Source organism: Salvia hispanica, chromosome 5 (assembly GCF_029641045.1).
Source record: "Salvia hispanica isolate PSC_SH4W2 chromosome 5, Shi_PSC_v1, whole genome shotgun sequence".
Taxonomy (NCBI): Eukaryota; Viridiplantae; Streptophyta; class Magnoliopsida; order Lamiales; family Lamiaceae; genus Salvia; species Salvia hispanica.
In genome coordinates this window covers 3,750,300-3,765,586 of record NC_142696.1, presented here as the reverse complement: position 1 = coordinate 3,765,586, position 15,287 = coordinate 3,750,300, and the positions used below count along the sequence as shown (strand labels likewise).

The window sequence follows — 15,287 nt, the reverse complement described above, 5'->3', positions numbered from 1 at the left end:
CGTCCCCCAAATTTTGACACAGTTTACTATTTTGGTCTGTTCCAAAAATTTTGACACACTTCACTTTTATCATTTTTGGTAATGAATCATATATTCCACTAACTCATTACTACTCACATTTTATTATAAAACTAATACTTTAAAAGTAGGACCCACATCCCACCAACTTTTTCAACTCACTTTCCATTACATTTCTTAAAGCCCGTGTCGGATCAAAGTGTGTCAAAATTTGGGGGACGGGAGGTACTAGAATTTACGTTAGGTTAAGTTGAATGAGCTAGATATGATACGTCATGAGTTGGGCCAACATGTGAATAATAGAAGTGAGACAGGTACGAATACATTATAAATGGTGGTAAAATATAATGATAATATATAAGAAAGAGTATAAAGGGATATGAGAGGTTGAAATGGGAAAGGGAGGAGGGGGTCACAACTGACACATGTAGTTGAAGCACATGAAGTCCCTCGAAGGGTCTCGTGCTACACCTCTTTGAAATTTTGGATGTGGTGCATTACCTCACGTGGGATTTGAGGTTTAAGCATGTGACGAAGACTATTTTCTTACATATAGTCACGTGTCCGTGTCCGTGCCGACATGGATTCAGATACTATATATGCCGGTTATTACCGTTGGGTCCGACTCTCTTTATGTCCCTTCTCCCAATTACATGCTGGAATTACACTTTTCTCATTATCCAAATTAAAGAAACTTCAACTGCAGCTTGGATATTATGCATCACTCTGCTGGGGACTCTATTAGCTACAGAGTTAGGGATTGATCAACTGTTGACATGACATATATCAATTAGGGTTATGCTAAAAGTCATTTGAATTAGCTTATATCTTGGGAAAGAGGAAATAAATGTTTAAACTCTAATTGTCTCATAAGAGTATTTATTTTGTGATCAAAGTGAAAAGGAGTTTCTTATGCAATTTACTATTACACCAATCACTATTCTATAGTTTTGTGATTAACTTTAGTTATTTAGTGGAAGAAGAGTTTTAAAGGTTGGTAATAGTGTAATTGAAGAACTGTGTCTGTATTGATATTTTCGGTAGTAGGTTGCGGGTTTTCAAAATTTGGAGGTTTTTACGTTAAATTATTGTCTTGGTGACTTATGTTATCTTCTTATTATTCCCTTTGTCCCACTATAAGCATCTTGTATTTTGTTTGGACGTTCTACCTAAAACAAGCCATAATCTTTTTTGATAAAATATATTACCAACATAATTATGTTATTTTATTTTATTCTCTCCATTTACTATCTAAACATCAGTTTCTTAAATCTCATGGAAAAAAAATGTCTCGTATATGGCGGGACGGAGGAAGTATATTTTTTTATTTTTTCCAAGAATGAATGGACAATTGACTTTCCAGCATTAATGAATTAAGAAACACCTTCACCCATTGGTTGATCGTAGGTGGTCACTCATTCTTAACACAAGTTTTCAGATATTTCTCTATGAAAGTGACATCCTATCCTCTATATTTTCAATTGATTTATCTTTTTCAACCGCTGCTAATTATCGTCCGCATATTGACCGTAGATTCCAGTAGTTACGCCAAAAATCTCTATCCAAAAAAAACTAACCAAAAAGAAACTATGTTATATGATTATCATGTGAAAAGAATCATTGGACTTTCTCTAAATATCTCAAGCGTATGACTACAATGTGCAAATATACAAGCTAATTTGTGTTCTAAATATAAGTCGCAACCTTGTTAATTTAGCTAATGTTTTTCTCCATATATCGACTTGATAAATAATTGTGCTTCAAAATATGAAGTTGGTGTATCCTAAGATCTTTTAAGAAGATTTTGGGACCCCCATTCTACTAGCTAGTTGTGTTTGATACTTATAAATTGAAAATGCTAGTTAACTAAATTAGTGATTATGTTATGAGCCGCGTGTTCCTCTCATTAACATAGATTCTCTGTCCTCCTCATTCTTATTCTTTATTTAATTTTTATTTTTTGTTGGCTCTCAGCCTCTCCTATAAAAGTTATGACTAGTTTTCCCTAGTTTTCCCAAGTTTTCCTTGACAACTTGCTATATATCCTCCCAACAGTAGACCATCATTAATTTTCTTATTCAGCTTATAGATAGATATATTTAAGTCGTTGGTGATGGAAATAAATCCCCATGTCAAGTTGATAAGGGTGAGAGTACATCGAAAGTGTTTGTTGTCCAAAATTGACTTTTGTTGTTTTCATGTTTCTCATCATATACATATATTTGGCGCCCTAGAAAATGGAGAGCCAAATTCTAGTGCAAGAGCCCCTGACAAGCCTTCTCAAGGCTACTTGTTCAGCCACTGCTTTGGTGCCTCTTTGCAACTCAGATTGCTTCCCTAAACAAGTAAGGAACCATTATTTAATTACACATTTGTAGTTTAAACTTGTTTATCTACTCTTTCACATGAGTATAACGCTAGCTAATTATCACCTGAAACCAACATTATGCCGAAATTAAAGTCCTTCATGAACTCTGCAATTCCAGTTTTTTTCAGTTACATTCCCACACACACATGATGTCTCAAATCCCCGACCTCTAGGGTGGAGCTACGGAATTTTATAGAAGGGGACATTGGTAATTATTAAAATAAATATGAAATTGTGATAAAATTGAGGGGATAATTTGTTCCTTGGCTATACACTGCTTCGGTTGTTGCTCGACCTATTGGTTGGAGGGGATCAACTAAGCCGCGAATAGTATAATCTTATCCCCAATTCGAGCTTTTAACTAAACTGTTAGAATCATTAATATCTATAATCAAGGAATTTCAGGCGGATATGAGAATGAGCGAATCAGCTGATCCACCTTTCGAGATAGCCTACAAGCATCTACTGGAGAAGGCGCCCAAAAATGTGCAAAAAAGTTTATCGACTGTGGAGGAGTGCGAGCTTCCCTTAATCGATATGCAGCAATTAGGCGTGGGAGAGGCGGAGAGACAGGAATGCAAGAGGCTCATTGCTCGAGCTTCCCAGGAATGGGGTTTCTTCCAGGTCATCAACCACGGAGCTTCTCGCGACGTGCTGGAGAATATGAGAAGCGAGCAAGTGAAGCTGATGAGAAAGCCGTTCCAAGAGAAGAAAGCCTACAAAGATCTAAAATTATCCGATGGAACTTATCGATGGGGCACGCCTTTGCCTACTTCTCTCAAGCAGCTCTCCTGGTCCGAGGCCTTTCATGTCCGGTTGAGCGATATACTGGATTCGCACTGCTCCCACAACACTATCCGCCTCAGGTTTTTCTTTCTATCTTTTCAACAAACGTGATCAATTGGATAAGGGCAAACCTAATTTTTCTTGGTATATAGGTCAAGCATGGAGGAATTTGTGTTTGCGATTTGTGAAGTGGCGAGAGAGTTGGCGGAGGTACTGGCGGAGGAAATGGGACGTGAGACGGATCTTTTCCGAGAAGCGTGCCTCCCGGAGAGCTGCTACCTCCGGTTGAACAGATACCCGCCTTGCCCAAACTACAGTCACATGATGGGCTTGATGCCGCACACCGACACTTCCTTCCTCACTGTACTACACCAAGACAACGTCGGAGGGCTGCAGCTCGTTAAAGACGGAAAATGGATTGCCGTTAGACCCAATCCAGATGCCCTCATCATTAACATCGGGGATCTGTTTCAGGTACTACGGTTTAAACATAGAGTATAACATATTCGTGGAAAAGAGAATTTGTGAATGTAATTTTAAAGCGAAATTGGTAAATTAGAAGAAAGAGAAAAAAAATAAAAAAAATAATTGAAGTATTGTTAATGGAAAATGAGATCTATTAAAATTGAAAGGAAAAACAATGACAAAACTGGACTATTTTTTGGGGATATAGAGAGTAATATGATCAGTTTTATTTAAATATGTTGGTGGATTTGATTAGGCATGGAGCAACAACTTGTACAAGAGCGTGGAGCATCGCGTAGTAGCGAATCCGGTGAAGGAGAGATTCTCCACGGCTTATTTCTTATGTCCGCCAACCGAGACGGTTATTGAGAGTGGCGGAGTTGGAGGAGCTGCTTACCGGACTTTTAGCTTCGGAGAATACAAGAAGCAGATCGAGTTGGATGTTAAGAACGTTGGCCAGAAAATAGGGCTTCCGAGGTTCCTCTTACCCACTCATTAATTACAGATTATGCATATATAATTAGTAATAAACATATATGCGGCTGATCATTAAATAGTTAATTAGATTAATTAACAAAATATCGGATATTAAGGTTTGTTGAACCTCTAAATGAGGGTTCGGGCCATTCGTTTTGGATGTAGTGACTGTGATATATCTATTTAAACCAAGTACAGGTACTTAATTATATACTAATGTTGCTCCTTAGTAATCATTTTGTGCCCTAATTTAGGTCCCGAAACCGCCACTGTGGCCTCAAAATTTTCATCAATAGGCATAAACTAAAATCATTTTCTTTTTCAGAAACGGAACTAGTAACATTGAGGACCATTCACTTTTAGGACTAAGCTAGATTAACATTGGCAGATTTAGCATTTGAATTCGGAGGAGTGAACATAACACACGAATATAACGACGAGTGGCTATGACTCTTGATTCTTGATTTTTGCCTAGCTGTGTCTCACTTGGTATCTTGATTCTTGATTATCTTCCTACTCTATTTCTCTTTATTTGCTAAGGTATTTTCTTTCTCAAACAAAAGAATGGGCTATGTAAATGCCAAAAAAAAGGAACCAAAAAGGGAAAACCATCAAAGAAGAATAAGGGCTGGATTTGTAGAGGGATACATAAAATCCTAGAATTCATAAATACTAATGCATGATAATAGTAGTAAAAATAAAATAAAATTGAGTACAATTAATTTGTACCCACTCTTTAGTGTGTTAAATGGAAGCATAAAAGATAAAATAAAGTAAATTGAAAAAGAAATAAAATAAGGAAAGAGTATTATTTTTTGTCAAAAATAGAAATGACTTAGTTATCTTGGAACTTCAAATTAAAAATGAAACAATTAACAAAGAACAGCCGGAGTACTACTATTTAGAGGCTTTTAAATTTTAGGATTTTCTATATAAGGTTTCTAATAATTTTTATCATTTTAGTTAATCTTGTTCAATTCATGTCTCATTGAAATTATAAGATTTGAGAAATTATTGTAACAGCGAGACGAAATATATTTGACCTATTGTACAAAAAAAATCACGAAGAATATCACATGTAAAAAAAGATTCTTTCAAGAAAAAAATATTAATTTGCTGCGGTTAATTTTAAATTCTTAAAGATAATAGATCAATATTCAATTCCAATACTGGTGATGTTATGAAGTATTGTGGAGAACAATTTTTAAAAAATATGGGTAATAGTCATTGGGCCTGCCGGTGGATATCCTTTTTAATTAAAAAAAAAAAGAGAGATATTTGCTAGCTAGACTTTGATTCGTACATAAATACACAAATAAATAAAACAAGGTACTCCTACTTAATAAACAAATGAGGTGTTGACATTTAAATACACAAAATTATTTTGATTGTAAAATTTAAAAGTTATAAAAATACCCAAAATAGATATCATTGTGAATTTTTTACTATTAAAGATTAGTCCAAATTGAATGTAGCGTTAAAAGAAGTACTACTACAAATTTCACCACGACTTTTGTCTTATTGAGGCGCTCTCCCCTTGTGAAGCAAAAAGAAACTGACACGTGGTTGTTTTGAAATAACTCAAAAAGAAGATACAGCGTGTAAACGTGTTTGAATTAATTGAAGAGTTAGAGAAGGCCCTCCATAGGTCCTTCTTTTTTTATTATTTCCACATCATCAATTTTTGAGAGGGCCTATCTTCCCATAATGAAAGGATCCTCTCATAGGCCTTCTCATTTCTATATCATCATTTATTTTGTTTTAATTTTTTAGCACTTATATATTTAATATATTATTAACTTAATTAAATTAAAATGTAAAAATATTATAGTACATGAAATAAATTTTAATTTATCTCATATCGACAACTTATTAATTAACTAAATGAAAACCTAAATTAGCCCATCCCAAATATAGTCCATTCATTTAATAAAATTATTGGCCCATTCATTTATAGTCTATCTATTTAACAAATTTATTGGCCCACAAATTTATAGTTTAAATATAAATTATTAGGGTTAATCCTCCTCACACAACCGCCGCTTTCTTCTTCTTCTTCTTCCTCCATGTTTCCACCGCTTTCTTCTTCTTCTTCCTCCTTGTTTCTTCCTCTCTCTCATTCTTTTTCAGCACAAAAAATTAAAAAAAAATAAGATCAAAGGGCCGACCGGCGGCCCTTCCTACACAATGGAGGGCCGATCGGAGGGCCCTTCTCATCGGCTAGGGCCGATATATCGGCCATATGGGGGAGAGAGAGAGGGGGCGCACGGCGGCCCCTTTTCCACTATGGTGGGGCGATGGAGGCCGATGGGGAAGGCCTTCCCATCGGCCCTCCATTGCTAATGCTCTTAAGGCCAAATATGATTCCTAACATATGGGTGTTTTACGAATTTGGTCCCTAACATTACCTTTTTGATTATTTGGTCCCCCACATATTAACTCTGACCCGAATTGGTCCCAAATTGATGGGACCTTCAATGATAGACGGAGCAGCGGCAGCGGCTAAGCGACGGTGATGTCCGGTGAGGGTGAGCAACGACCTTTGGTGGTGACCGGTGGCGAAGTCAGCGGATATGAAGAGTTTGAAATTTGGGGATTTCCGATTTGGTCGATTTGGGGGAAGATCTCTTCGAATTGGAGATGCACCTCAGCCGACGGAGGCCTGAACCATCGGAGTACCGCCGGCGTGGCGTCGGAGCGGCGATGACAGAGGGAGGACGACGGTTGTGGACTTCACCTCCTTGAGGAGCTCTGATTTGGGGGCGGATGAAACAAGTTTCTAACCTAGAAACTTGTTTTACGAAGTCGGCGCGGCGGCGGCCGCGGCGGCCCTATGACAGCAACGGCGGTTTTCAGCCGGCGGCGGTGCCGCTGCTCCGTCTATTATTGACGGTCCCGTCAATTTGGGACCAATTTGGGTCAGAGTTAATATGTGGGAGACCAAATAATCAAAAAGGTAATGTTATGGACCAAATTCATAAAATAGTCATATGTTAGAGACCATTTTTGTCGACCATTTTTGTCCTTAACTCTTAATTGAATGTCCAATTTTCTATATGTAAGGTGCAGTGTGTAAATGTGAAGATTCTAAGCATAGATGATGTTAAAGCCAAGAAGAGGAAAAAATAATGCAAAATCATGCCTGTGAAAATTGATAGAGCCTCGTAGGTTTGTAAGTAGTAGGAGTATTGTTTTATTAATTGATTGTTTTGCAAATTTGTCGAGCTTAATAATTTGAATTATATGTTTTTAATTAAATACCTATCAATTGGTTAATTTAATAAATTTATTGAGAATGTATACATATAACATATAAAAAGAGCTTTATTGGCAAAGAACCAAGCACTAAGCAATTATTTATTCTAGAGAGTCCTATCTGATCGAGTAAGACTATGCATCATGGTCGTTTTGCAAAATAGTCAAAATTTATCCAAAGAATCCTATCGGATCAGAGAGGTCCACCCGTCCGGCCATGGCGGATCCAGAACATGGAATCCGTGAAGTCGAATATAATAATAATAAATACTCCCTACGTTATAAATGAGTTACGTTACATTCATTTTTGGGATGTCCCACCATAAGTGAGTCATTCCCTTAAAGCAAAAAATCTTCCCTCTTACTTTGTTTTGTCAAATACTCCCTCCGTCCCAGATTTGTAGTAACATTTTGCCATAAAAGTCTGTCCCACATTTGAAGTAACATTTAGAATTTACAATATTTGCACACAAAATTTTACCCCATTATTCAATAAAATTACACCCAAATGTCATTATCTACATTAAAATAAATCAAAATAAAAATAAAAAACCAAAAAGTCAAAGAGGGACCCACCTTCAACCAACTCATTTCATTTATTACACACTCCATCATCTCACTCCACCATCTCATTTCATTTATTACACACTCCACCTCTCACTTCATTAATTACACACTCCACTAATTCCTTAAAACTCGTGTCATAACTAAATGTTATTACAAATGTGGGACGGAGGGAGTACTTTATTCTTTACACTCATCTACTTTTCTCTATCTCATACTTTACTATCTCCAATTTAATAAAATTACACTCAAATGTCATTATCTACATTAAAATAAATCAAAATAAAAATAAAAAACCAAAAAGTCAAAGAGGGACCCACCTTCAACCAACTCATTTCATTTATTACACACTCCATCATCTCACTCCACCATCTCATTTCATTTATTACACACTCCACCTCTCACTTCATTAATTACACACTCCACTAATTCCTTAAAACTCGTGTCATAACTAAATGTTATTACAAATGTGGGACGGAGGGAGTACTTTATTCTTTACACTCATCTACTTTTCTCTATCTCATACTTTACTATCTCCAATTTAACTCTTTAAAAATTAATTCATTAAATCATATGCCTAAAAGAAATGGCTCGCTTATGATCGATTGAGTGAGTATAAGAAGTATATAAATAACTATTTAAAAAGTATTATATTTTAAGTAGTCACTGAATATTTGTATATACAATAGCCATTAAAATTCTCAGTACCAAATATTTTAATAATAGTTCCATAAAATGAGTAAACAAAAAATATAATGAAATTGTAGTTGATGAAACGAAAATTATAAAAATAATTATGCTTAGTTAATCCACAAAATGAGCCAACCTATTAAGTTAATACTAACTACAGACATTTTCGTGTCCCAACATATAAGAATAAGATAGGCCCAAATATTTCAATCATCTTTTTCATCCTTCCAACATCAAATTACTGCAATCCCTCCCCTTATCTCTTCCTCTATTCTTATTAGTATTGTTCCTTTCTCCTCTTATTTTTTGGCAACGGCGGAAGGCTTCGGGAAGAGTTGAAGCTGTTGTAGGGTCGAAGACGGAACTGCACCAGGTCAAAGGTCGAACATGATGTTTTCCGGCAGTGTTCGGTGGACCGTGGACCTCCGGTGGGGTCGGCCGACCCTGCGTGACCCCACCTGGATCCGCCAGTGCCGTCCGGATTGGTTGGTGCCGCTTCGCCACCTGATCGTTTTTGTATACTGGTGTAATAATTGAGAAAAAATTAAACCGTCTTAAATTTACAGTAGTATTATGTTTTTAAAACATCATGAAATTAACTGGAATTTAATAAATTTTGCAATTTGAATGACTATTATAAATGAGAAAGTAGTGTTTGCAAATGGTAAAAATTTGAAATGAAAATTGACTAACTTAGAGTGAGAAAATAAAATTAGACCAAAGTCCTTCAGTTTTACCATAATACTCGGTTTCTATTCTTTAAAAATATTCTCATACATCTCTAAAGGACTAAACTTTATTGTAATATAGTTGAAAGAACTTAGTATTTTCTCTCTCGCCTTCCCTCTCAACATATTTATTATGATTATTTCTTTTGCTTTATATTCTTTGCTTCATTTGTTTCTATATTAATATCAAGCTATGACCTAATAATACAACTAATATTTGTAACAAATATTTTTGCGAATAGTCATCCGTTAGCAGATTTTGTCCAACATTCTAAACTATTCATCAAGAGTCTCAATTCCGTGTATAGCAACAAAATTTAACCACTAATGATATCATTATGAGCCTATGAGGGACGGAGATAGTAGTAACTATTTTCAAAAAAATGATATCATTATTATTTTATGAAAAATTCTTTCTCACAAGCAACATAAATTCTTAGTTGATTTATAATCGGACTCGAAATTGAAATATTAAGATGTATGCTGTAAACATGGAGTATATATCATCTAAGTATTTATCTAATTTAATTATATCTTTTCAACATCAAAAATTTAACTAGCACATACCTCATTACATTAACAAATACTTCTAAATTCCTCAACAATAATTATTTCATCTAATTTAATTATTTGCCTATATTCATATTCCTTCAACATTTCCAAATTGATTTCATGAGCTTGAGCTTGAGTCTATCCTACTAATTGGGCTTCCATATTTTTGTGGAATATGAGCTTGAGTCTATCATAATAATTGGGCCGGTATTTTGCAAGCAACCAAACCATTAATAGGCAAGCCCAATAACTAAAAAAAAAAACATATCAGTAATGGCCCATGCCATTAACCTATTAGTCTTCTTAAAAGACCTTGCAAGTTGCAAATGCATTTGGTAACTTAAAAATTGATCCAATAATTATTCATCTTATACGTAGCAGCTTATTAACATAATGCTACTTTTCCAATCTCTATAAAAATAGAGGATTGTTTAATTTACTATCGATCAACATATCTGACCTTAAAAAATGACCTTAATGTACATTGTTTGTTAGTCAACTTAGTTTTCCACTTATATTTTACCGCCCCATATACCATCTCTGGCAATCCAACCCTCCTTAAGACCTTAACCAAAGAGAATGAGGGGGAAAGTGATTAATTGTTCTCCAAAATAATTGTTAGTTTGTCTATATTTCTCTATTTGTTACTAATATGATCGTTTGACGAATGGCCGAATGCTCGCCTTTAATCCAATGTTTTGGTGAATTTGGAATCTTGTCATGTAGTGAAGCAGGTCAGGCTTCTCTTGATTTTAGGAATCTGATACTCATACCAGCAACCTAAATTGTGCATCACTCTTTGCCTAGTGTTATCTTTAGTGAACACCTTTTATGTTTCATTTTTTTTTCAAAAAAACAAATAAAAACAGAGAGGAGTTTGAAAGATCATTATGTATCTGTGAGCAAAATCATAATGAACAGCTATTGTGATTATATTGTACTACTTGCATAAAGTGTCGTGTCTAACACTCCACTGGTTGTTACATAAAATCGCACTAACGAAAGAGGTGGAGAGATGAGAAGAAAGGGAAAAAAGTTACAAAGAAGGCAATTTTTTTTTGTTCTGCTCCACTACATTTGTTCAAAAATATGCTAAACTAACATAAAAAGGGTATACACATCATATGTTTTTCTATGCATTCCTCCATCCCTGTCTTGTTGTTGCCCACACTTTATATATATTTGGTTGGTAACTCTCACAAAAAAGGTGATGAAATCCTCTGAATTTGATTACTGTCGTCCCTTTCTGCAAAAAGTTGTAGTAATTCTTTCTTTCTTCTTTTTGTTCTGCATCACAACCCACATGTACAAGGTTATTTAATTAAGAGAGTTGTCGATGCCATCGCCGTTGAGTTTGCCCATTGATAAGGTGAAATAGATAAGTAGAATGGTTCCCATGCATGATCTGCAACACAATTTGCATATCATTAGGATATTAATAAATAAAAATGAAGAGGAAATTAAGAACTTACATGGTTGCGAAGAAGAAAAGTATTCTTCTAGGATTGATGGTCCAAGTTTGAGATGAGCGGCGGAAGCCGAATCTCTTGGTAGTTTCAGCAGCTGCGGTTATGCATCCGTTGGTGATGGTGATCTGATGATGGAGCTGGGGCGTAGTAGTAAGGGAGTGGTCGTGGGGCCCCGCCACCACTACGGCTTGCTTTTCAAGCGTGAGAGTAGCTGGAGTTTTAGAAGCAAGAAAGGTTATAGAATATGTCTACTCGACAAGCATGACACCTACTAATATGCCCACACTCTAAGGCGTGCGATGCCCCATCATGTAGGGATGTATGCATGGTTAAACCGGGATTGTCGGTTCAGCCTATAGCTGTCTTGGCAATCCAATTTAAACCGACTTATCGGCTATAAAACATTGTATGAAAAATCGAAAAATAACTTATAAAAAACAGTCAAAATTGGCTAAATATTGTCGATTTGAACTAGAAACTGGACGAAAATGTGTTGACGGGCTAGTTACGTTGGAACCGTAACCAGTGCTCTCGGTGGCGGCATCTCTAGCACAATGGAATTAATGTGTATGGTGGAAAGTTTGAAAAAATGTACTCCATTTGTTTGCCAAAACCTGACAAGTTTTGCAATTTCGGATTGTGGGTCATTAAAATACATTTATCTTTTTCCATTTTTAGCATAAAAACGTTATATTCCACTAATTTTTTTTCTTATTTTCTTTATAAAGTAAAATAATTTCTTAAAATATGTGCCAGAGTTAAAACCCGTGGCAAACGGAATGAATATCTAACAAATAAATACATCGGGAAAAGTGTCAAACAATAATTTAATCGTATAATTCGCATCCATAGCGAAAATTATGAAATCACATTACACAAACACAGAGTTGTCCTCGATTTACAGTCTCATTTTGACATTTTGGGATGTCCATGATTTAAAGTCTCATTGCTTTTTTTTTTTTAATTTAGGTATGTAGAGTCACTATTCAACTAACTCACTACAGTGTCCACATTCCACTAACTCAATTTTCCATTTTTCTTTACTACTGAGTCAAAATGAGACTATAAATGACGGACAAAGGGAATAGTATTTTATATTATCATCTATAACGAAAATAATTCTTATGAGCTCATTTCAGTTACGGAGATCACGGAGATGTAAAATATGTTCCATTTCGTTTACAGCTGGAGCAGAAGACTTCTAGAGATGTAACTACACCTTTATCACATAGTATATGGAGTATTAAATGAAGTGAATTTCCGCATTTCATAGTATTAAAATAAGAGAAGCTGTATTCAAAATAGATTTAACACTAGCCCTGCTGTAGGTGTAGGGGAGGCTGTCTAATTGCAACTAATCCTAGTACTTAAATAAAATTAATCAACTACTAAAAGCTCATTGTATATAGACAAACCAGACCGCGATCGCGACAGCAACGATACAGCTATTTTCCGAGATTGTTTAAGGCCTAATTGATTCGGTTTGTTTATGACATATAACTGGCGCATAATCTAGCACGATCACGGGTTAATTAAGCATTAATTAATTTGTGATTAGTATCTATGTTATGCTGCCCCAAGCAATCATCCAATACACCGGTAGTTGACTCTAAATTGTGGCCTAATTTTGCTTGTGTTTGGCACTCTAAATATCCCATTCTCAACTAAAATATCTTGTTGGCGAAGTAAAGAAAGGAGAGGGAAAAGAGAAATTTTATTTTTAATGATTAAATTTAAGTACCTCTTGGTGAAGTTGCAATCATACTAACATCTCTCTCGTTGCTACTCACTTTCCTCTCTGCGGGTCTCATCGATCCTTTCCTTGAAAGGTTTCTCTGCAACTTTTTGTACAACAAGCATGATAATATTAGAAAGAAAAAAATAATTTGATTTATTAAATTACAAATTGCTTGTAAAATGCCGTAAACGAGAGAGTTTAGGGAAAAGGCAACTACTTTGGGCTGAAAAGGAGAAAACACGACGATTTTGAGTATAATAAAGCACGACTTTTTGGAATAAACCTCTCATCCAAACTTAACTCCTCTGAATTTGAAAATTTGCGATGGGATGCGACAAAAATATAAAAAAGGTTGGAACTTTGTTTTTTAATACAAATAAGGAGGAACTTACTGTGATTCTTGAATTTGCAGAATTGGCAATTTTTTCTTTTTCTATGAGATGAGAAAACCTTTCCATATCTACCACGAAGCTATCAGATTTGGTGGTGGAGTGGTGCAGGCCATTCACGTGATCAGCGACGGAGATTATCTGATTCTCTCCGAATTCTCCGGCGAGGCAGTTTGTAACAAGAAGATCAGACCCCATATCCTGCTAAAAACAAACCAATAAAATTAAATTTGTCAAATTTATAGAATGAAATGAAATGAAATTCGGCGGAACTCGCAAGTTGAATGAGACTGTAAATAAAAATAAGAAAAAAGCGTTTACCAGCTTTGGAATTTCAGTCATTTTCTATGGCCACCGAATTGGAAAAGTTAATCAAAGGACGTTGCGTACTAATCAGGAAATGATTTCAACTCACCACCAACAGAGACAGACACCTCTTTAGTCAAATTTTTGCTCTGTCTTGCAGCAAGACAACTCTCGTGAATGGTGAGAAACAAAAACAGTATTTATTCTTCACTCAAAATAAGAAAGAAACACAGCAGTTTAACATGTTCACACCTGAGCAGCTTTTGTTGATTCGTATTCAAGAATGTAAGAGTGTTTCTTGTTTTGTTATTTGTAATAATGCAGAGATGATTGCAGAAGAAGAAGAGAAGAAAATGGGGGTGATTAATTTAACAAGGGAGAAAAGGTTAGGCAATGAATTCATGCTACTTTTCCGTTTTTATTGGGGGAGGAAGGCGTGGGCGATTTAGTGACGCTATTCATGTTACCGGTTATTATTGAGGAATTCTATTGATAAATTTGAGACTCGTCTTTTTAATTACTTTTACCAAATGCCAAATGTTAGAGAATGAATCGTGACGAGTAAATACAGAATTTTGGGGAAGTGATACTTTTGGATATATATGGATGTTTTAATTGATATGATATTGTTGTTTATGGTGAAAGGATATATTAATACGGTATATGGCTATAATTTTATACAAAATGGAAACATAATATAATTATACATGGAAATCATATTTCTGCTCATTTTAACTGGTTTCAAGTTTGGATAATGGAGAATATAATTTGATTTTATTGGGCTGAATATAATGGAGTATATACCATATGCAAGTATAATACTAATATATAATAACGTGAGTTTTTTTTTTTTACCAAAATGTCTCCACGTTAAAAGCCTAAACATCTAGATTCACAAAATAAAAACTTAGTAAGTAAATGATCACGAGGATTTAATATAATCGAGCATTGCTCATTTGCTCCATTTATATAGTCATTCAGTATTTGTAGTACCTACTACATTAAATATTATCCATGTATGTAACTACACACAACATTATTAAAGAAATAATATGCTATATATCATTTCTTATCAACAAAGTATAGTTAAAAATATTTCTCATGAATCCTGTGATCACTTACCACTAACTAATTAGATCTAGAAGAATGGCGTTGACCTGATATTTTGATTTGAACCTTATTACGTCACTAAACAAATCCAATTTAACGAGAATCGGGTCTCCAGCACAAGATGTGCCTTCCCATCTACAATTACATGTGCTTGTGAAGTTGTAAATTGACGACCACTTTGGAGGTGCTAAACTTAATTCTACGATTTTCTACCCCTTGTAGGTGCTAACTATCAACGAGTCAGGATTCAACTCGCAAAAAAATGGTTCCAATCTTTGGTGCCAAAGATTTGTCAACACATATGAGCTTCCTAAAGAGAGGTAAGAACAGTCTTGTCATCGACATTTTGCGAGTACACTAGTCGCTGTTCAT

The 15,287-nt window shown here is 35.2% G+C and overlaps 2 protein-coding genes across 3 annotated transcripts; one reads left to right on the top strand and one right to left on the bottom strand.

Moving 5' to 3' along the window:
* The first annotated feature begins 2,118 nt into the window (after nucleotides 1-2,118).
* Nucleotides 2,119-4,331, top strand: LOC125186067 (gibberellin 2-beta-dioxygenase 8-like). Its single transcript, XM_048082383.2, has 4 exons — nucleotides 2,119-2,363; nucleotides 2,792-3,252; nucleotides 3,325-3,646; nucleotides 3,894-4,331. Exons 1-4 carry the CDS (start codon nucleotides 2,256-2,258, stop codon nucleotides 4,134-4,136), a joined length of 1,134 nt encoding a protein of 377 aa, XP_047938340.1. The 5' UTR covers nucleotides 2,119-2,255; the 3' UTR covers nucleotides 4,137-4,331.
* Nucleotides 4,332-10,791: 6,460 nt separating this feature from the next.
* On the bottom strand, nucleotides 10,792-14,240 carry LOC125190751 (uncharacterized). 2 transcript variants are annotated; one of them, XM_048088137.2, is made up of 6 exons: nucleotides 14,058-14,240; nucleotides 13,821-13,954; nucleotides 13,503-13,703; nucleotides 13,114-13,213; nucleotides 11,376-11,583; nucleotides 10,792-11,308 (listed from the first exon to the last, which is right to left on the bottom strand). In XM_048088137.2, exons 2-6 carry the CDS (start codon nucleotides 13,839-13,841, stop codon nucleotides 11,221-11,223), a joined length of 618 nt encoding a protein of 205 aa, XP_047944094.1. In that variant the 5' UTR covers nucleotides 13,842-13,954; nucleotides 14,058-14,240; the 3' UTR covers nucleotides 10,792-11,220. The 2 variants fall into 2 exon arrangements, with proteins under 2 accessions (XP_047944094.1, XP_047944095.1); XM_048088138.2 differs by having other exon boundaries at nucleotides 13,503-13,700; nucleotides 14,058-14,238.
* Between the last annotated feature and the right edge of the window lie 1,047 nt (nucleotides 14,241-15,287).

What these genes read in the sequence shown, in the direction of transcription:
- LOC125190751 (XM_048088137.2), bottom strand. Translation starts at nt 13,841, where the DNA reads ATGACTGAAATTCCAAAGCTG. An exon ending in TGACTGAAATTCCAAAGCTG is followed by an intron (nt 13,704 to 13,820) that starts GTAAACGCTTTT and finishes GTTTGTTTTTAG; the next exon opens with CAGGATATGGGGTCTGATCT. An exon ending in CTTTTCTTCTTCGCAACCAT is followed by an intron (nt 11,309 to 11,375) that starts GTAAGTTCTTAA and finishes ATTGTGTTGCAG; the next exon opens with ATCATGCATGGGAACCATTC.
- LOC125186067 (XM_048082383.2), top strand. Translation starts at nt 2,256, where the DNA reads ATGGAGAGCCAAATTCTAGTGCAAGAGCCCCTGACAAGCCTTCTCAAG. An exon ending in CACAACACTATCCGCCTCAG is followed by an intron (nt 3,253 to 3,324) that starts GTTTTTCTTTCT and finishes CTTGGTATATAG; the next exon opens with GTCAAGCATGGAGGAATTTG. An exon ending in ACATCGGGGATCTGTTTCAG is followed by an intron (nt 3,647 to 3,893) that starts GTACTACGGTTT and finishes GGATTTGATTAG; the next exon opens with GCATGGAGCAACAACTTGTA.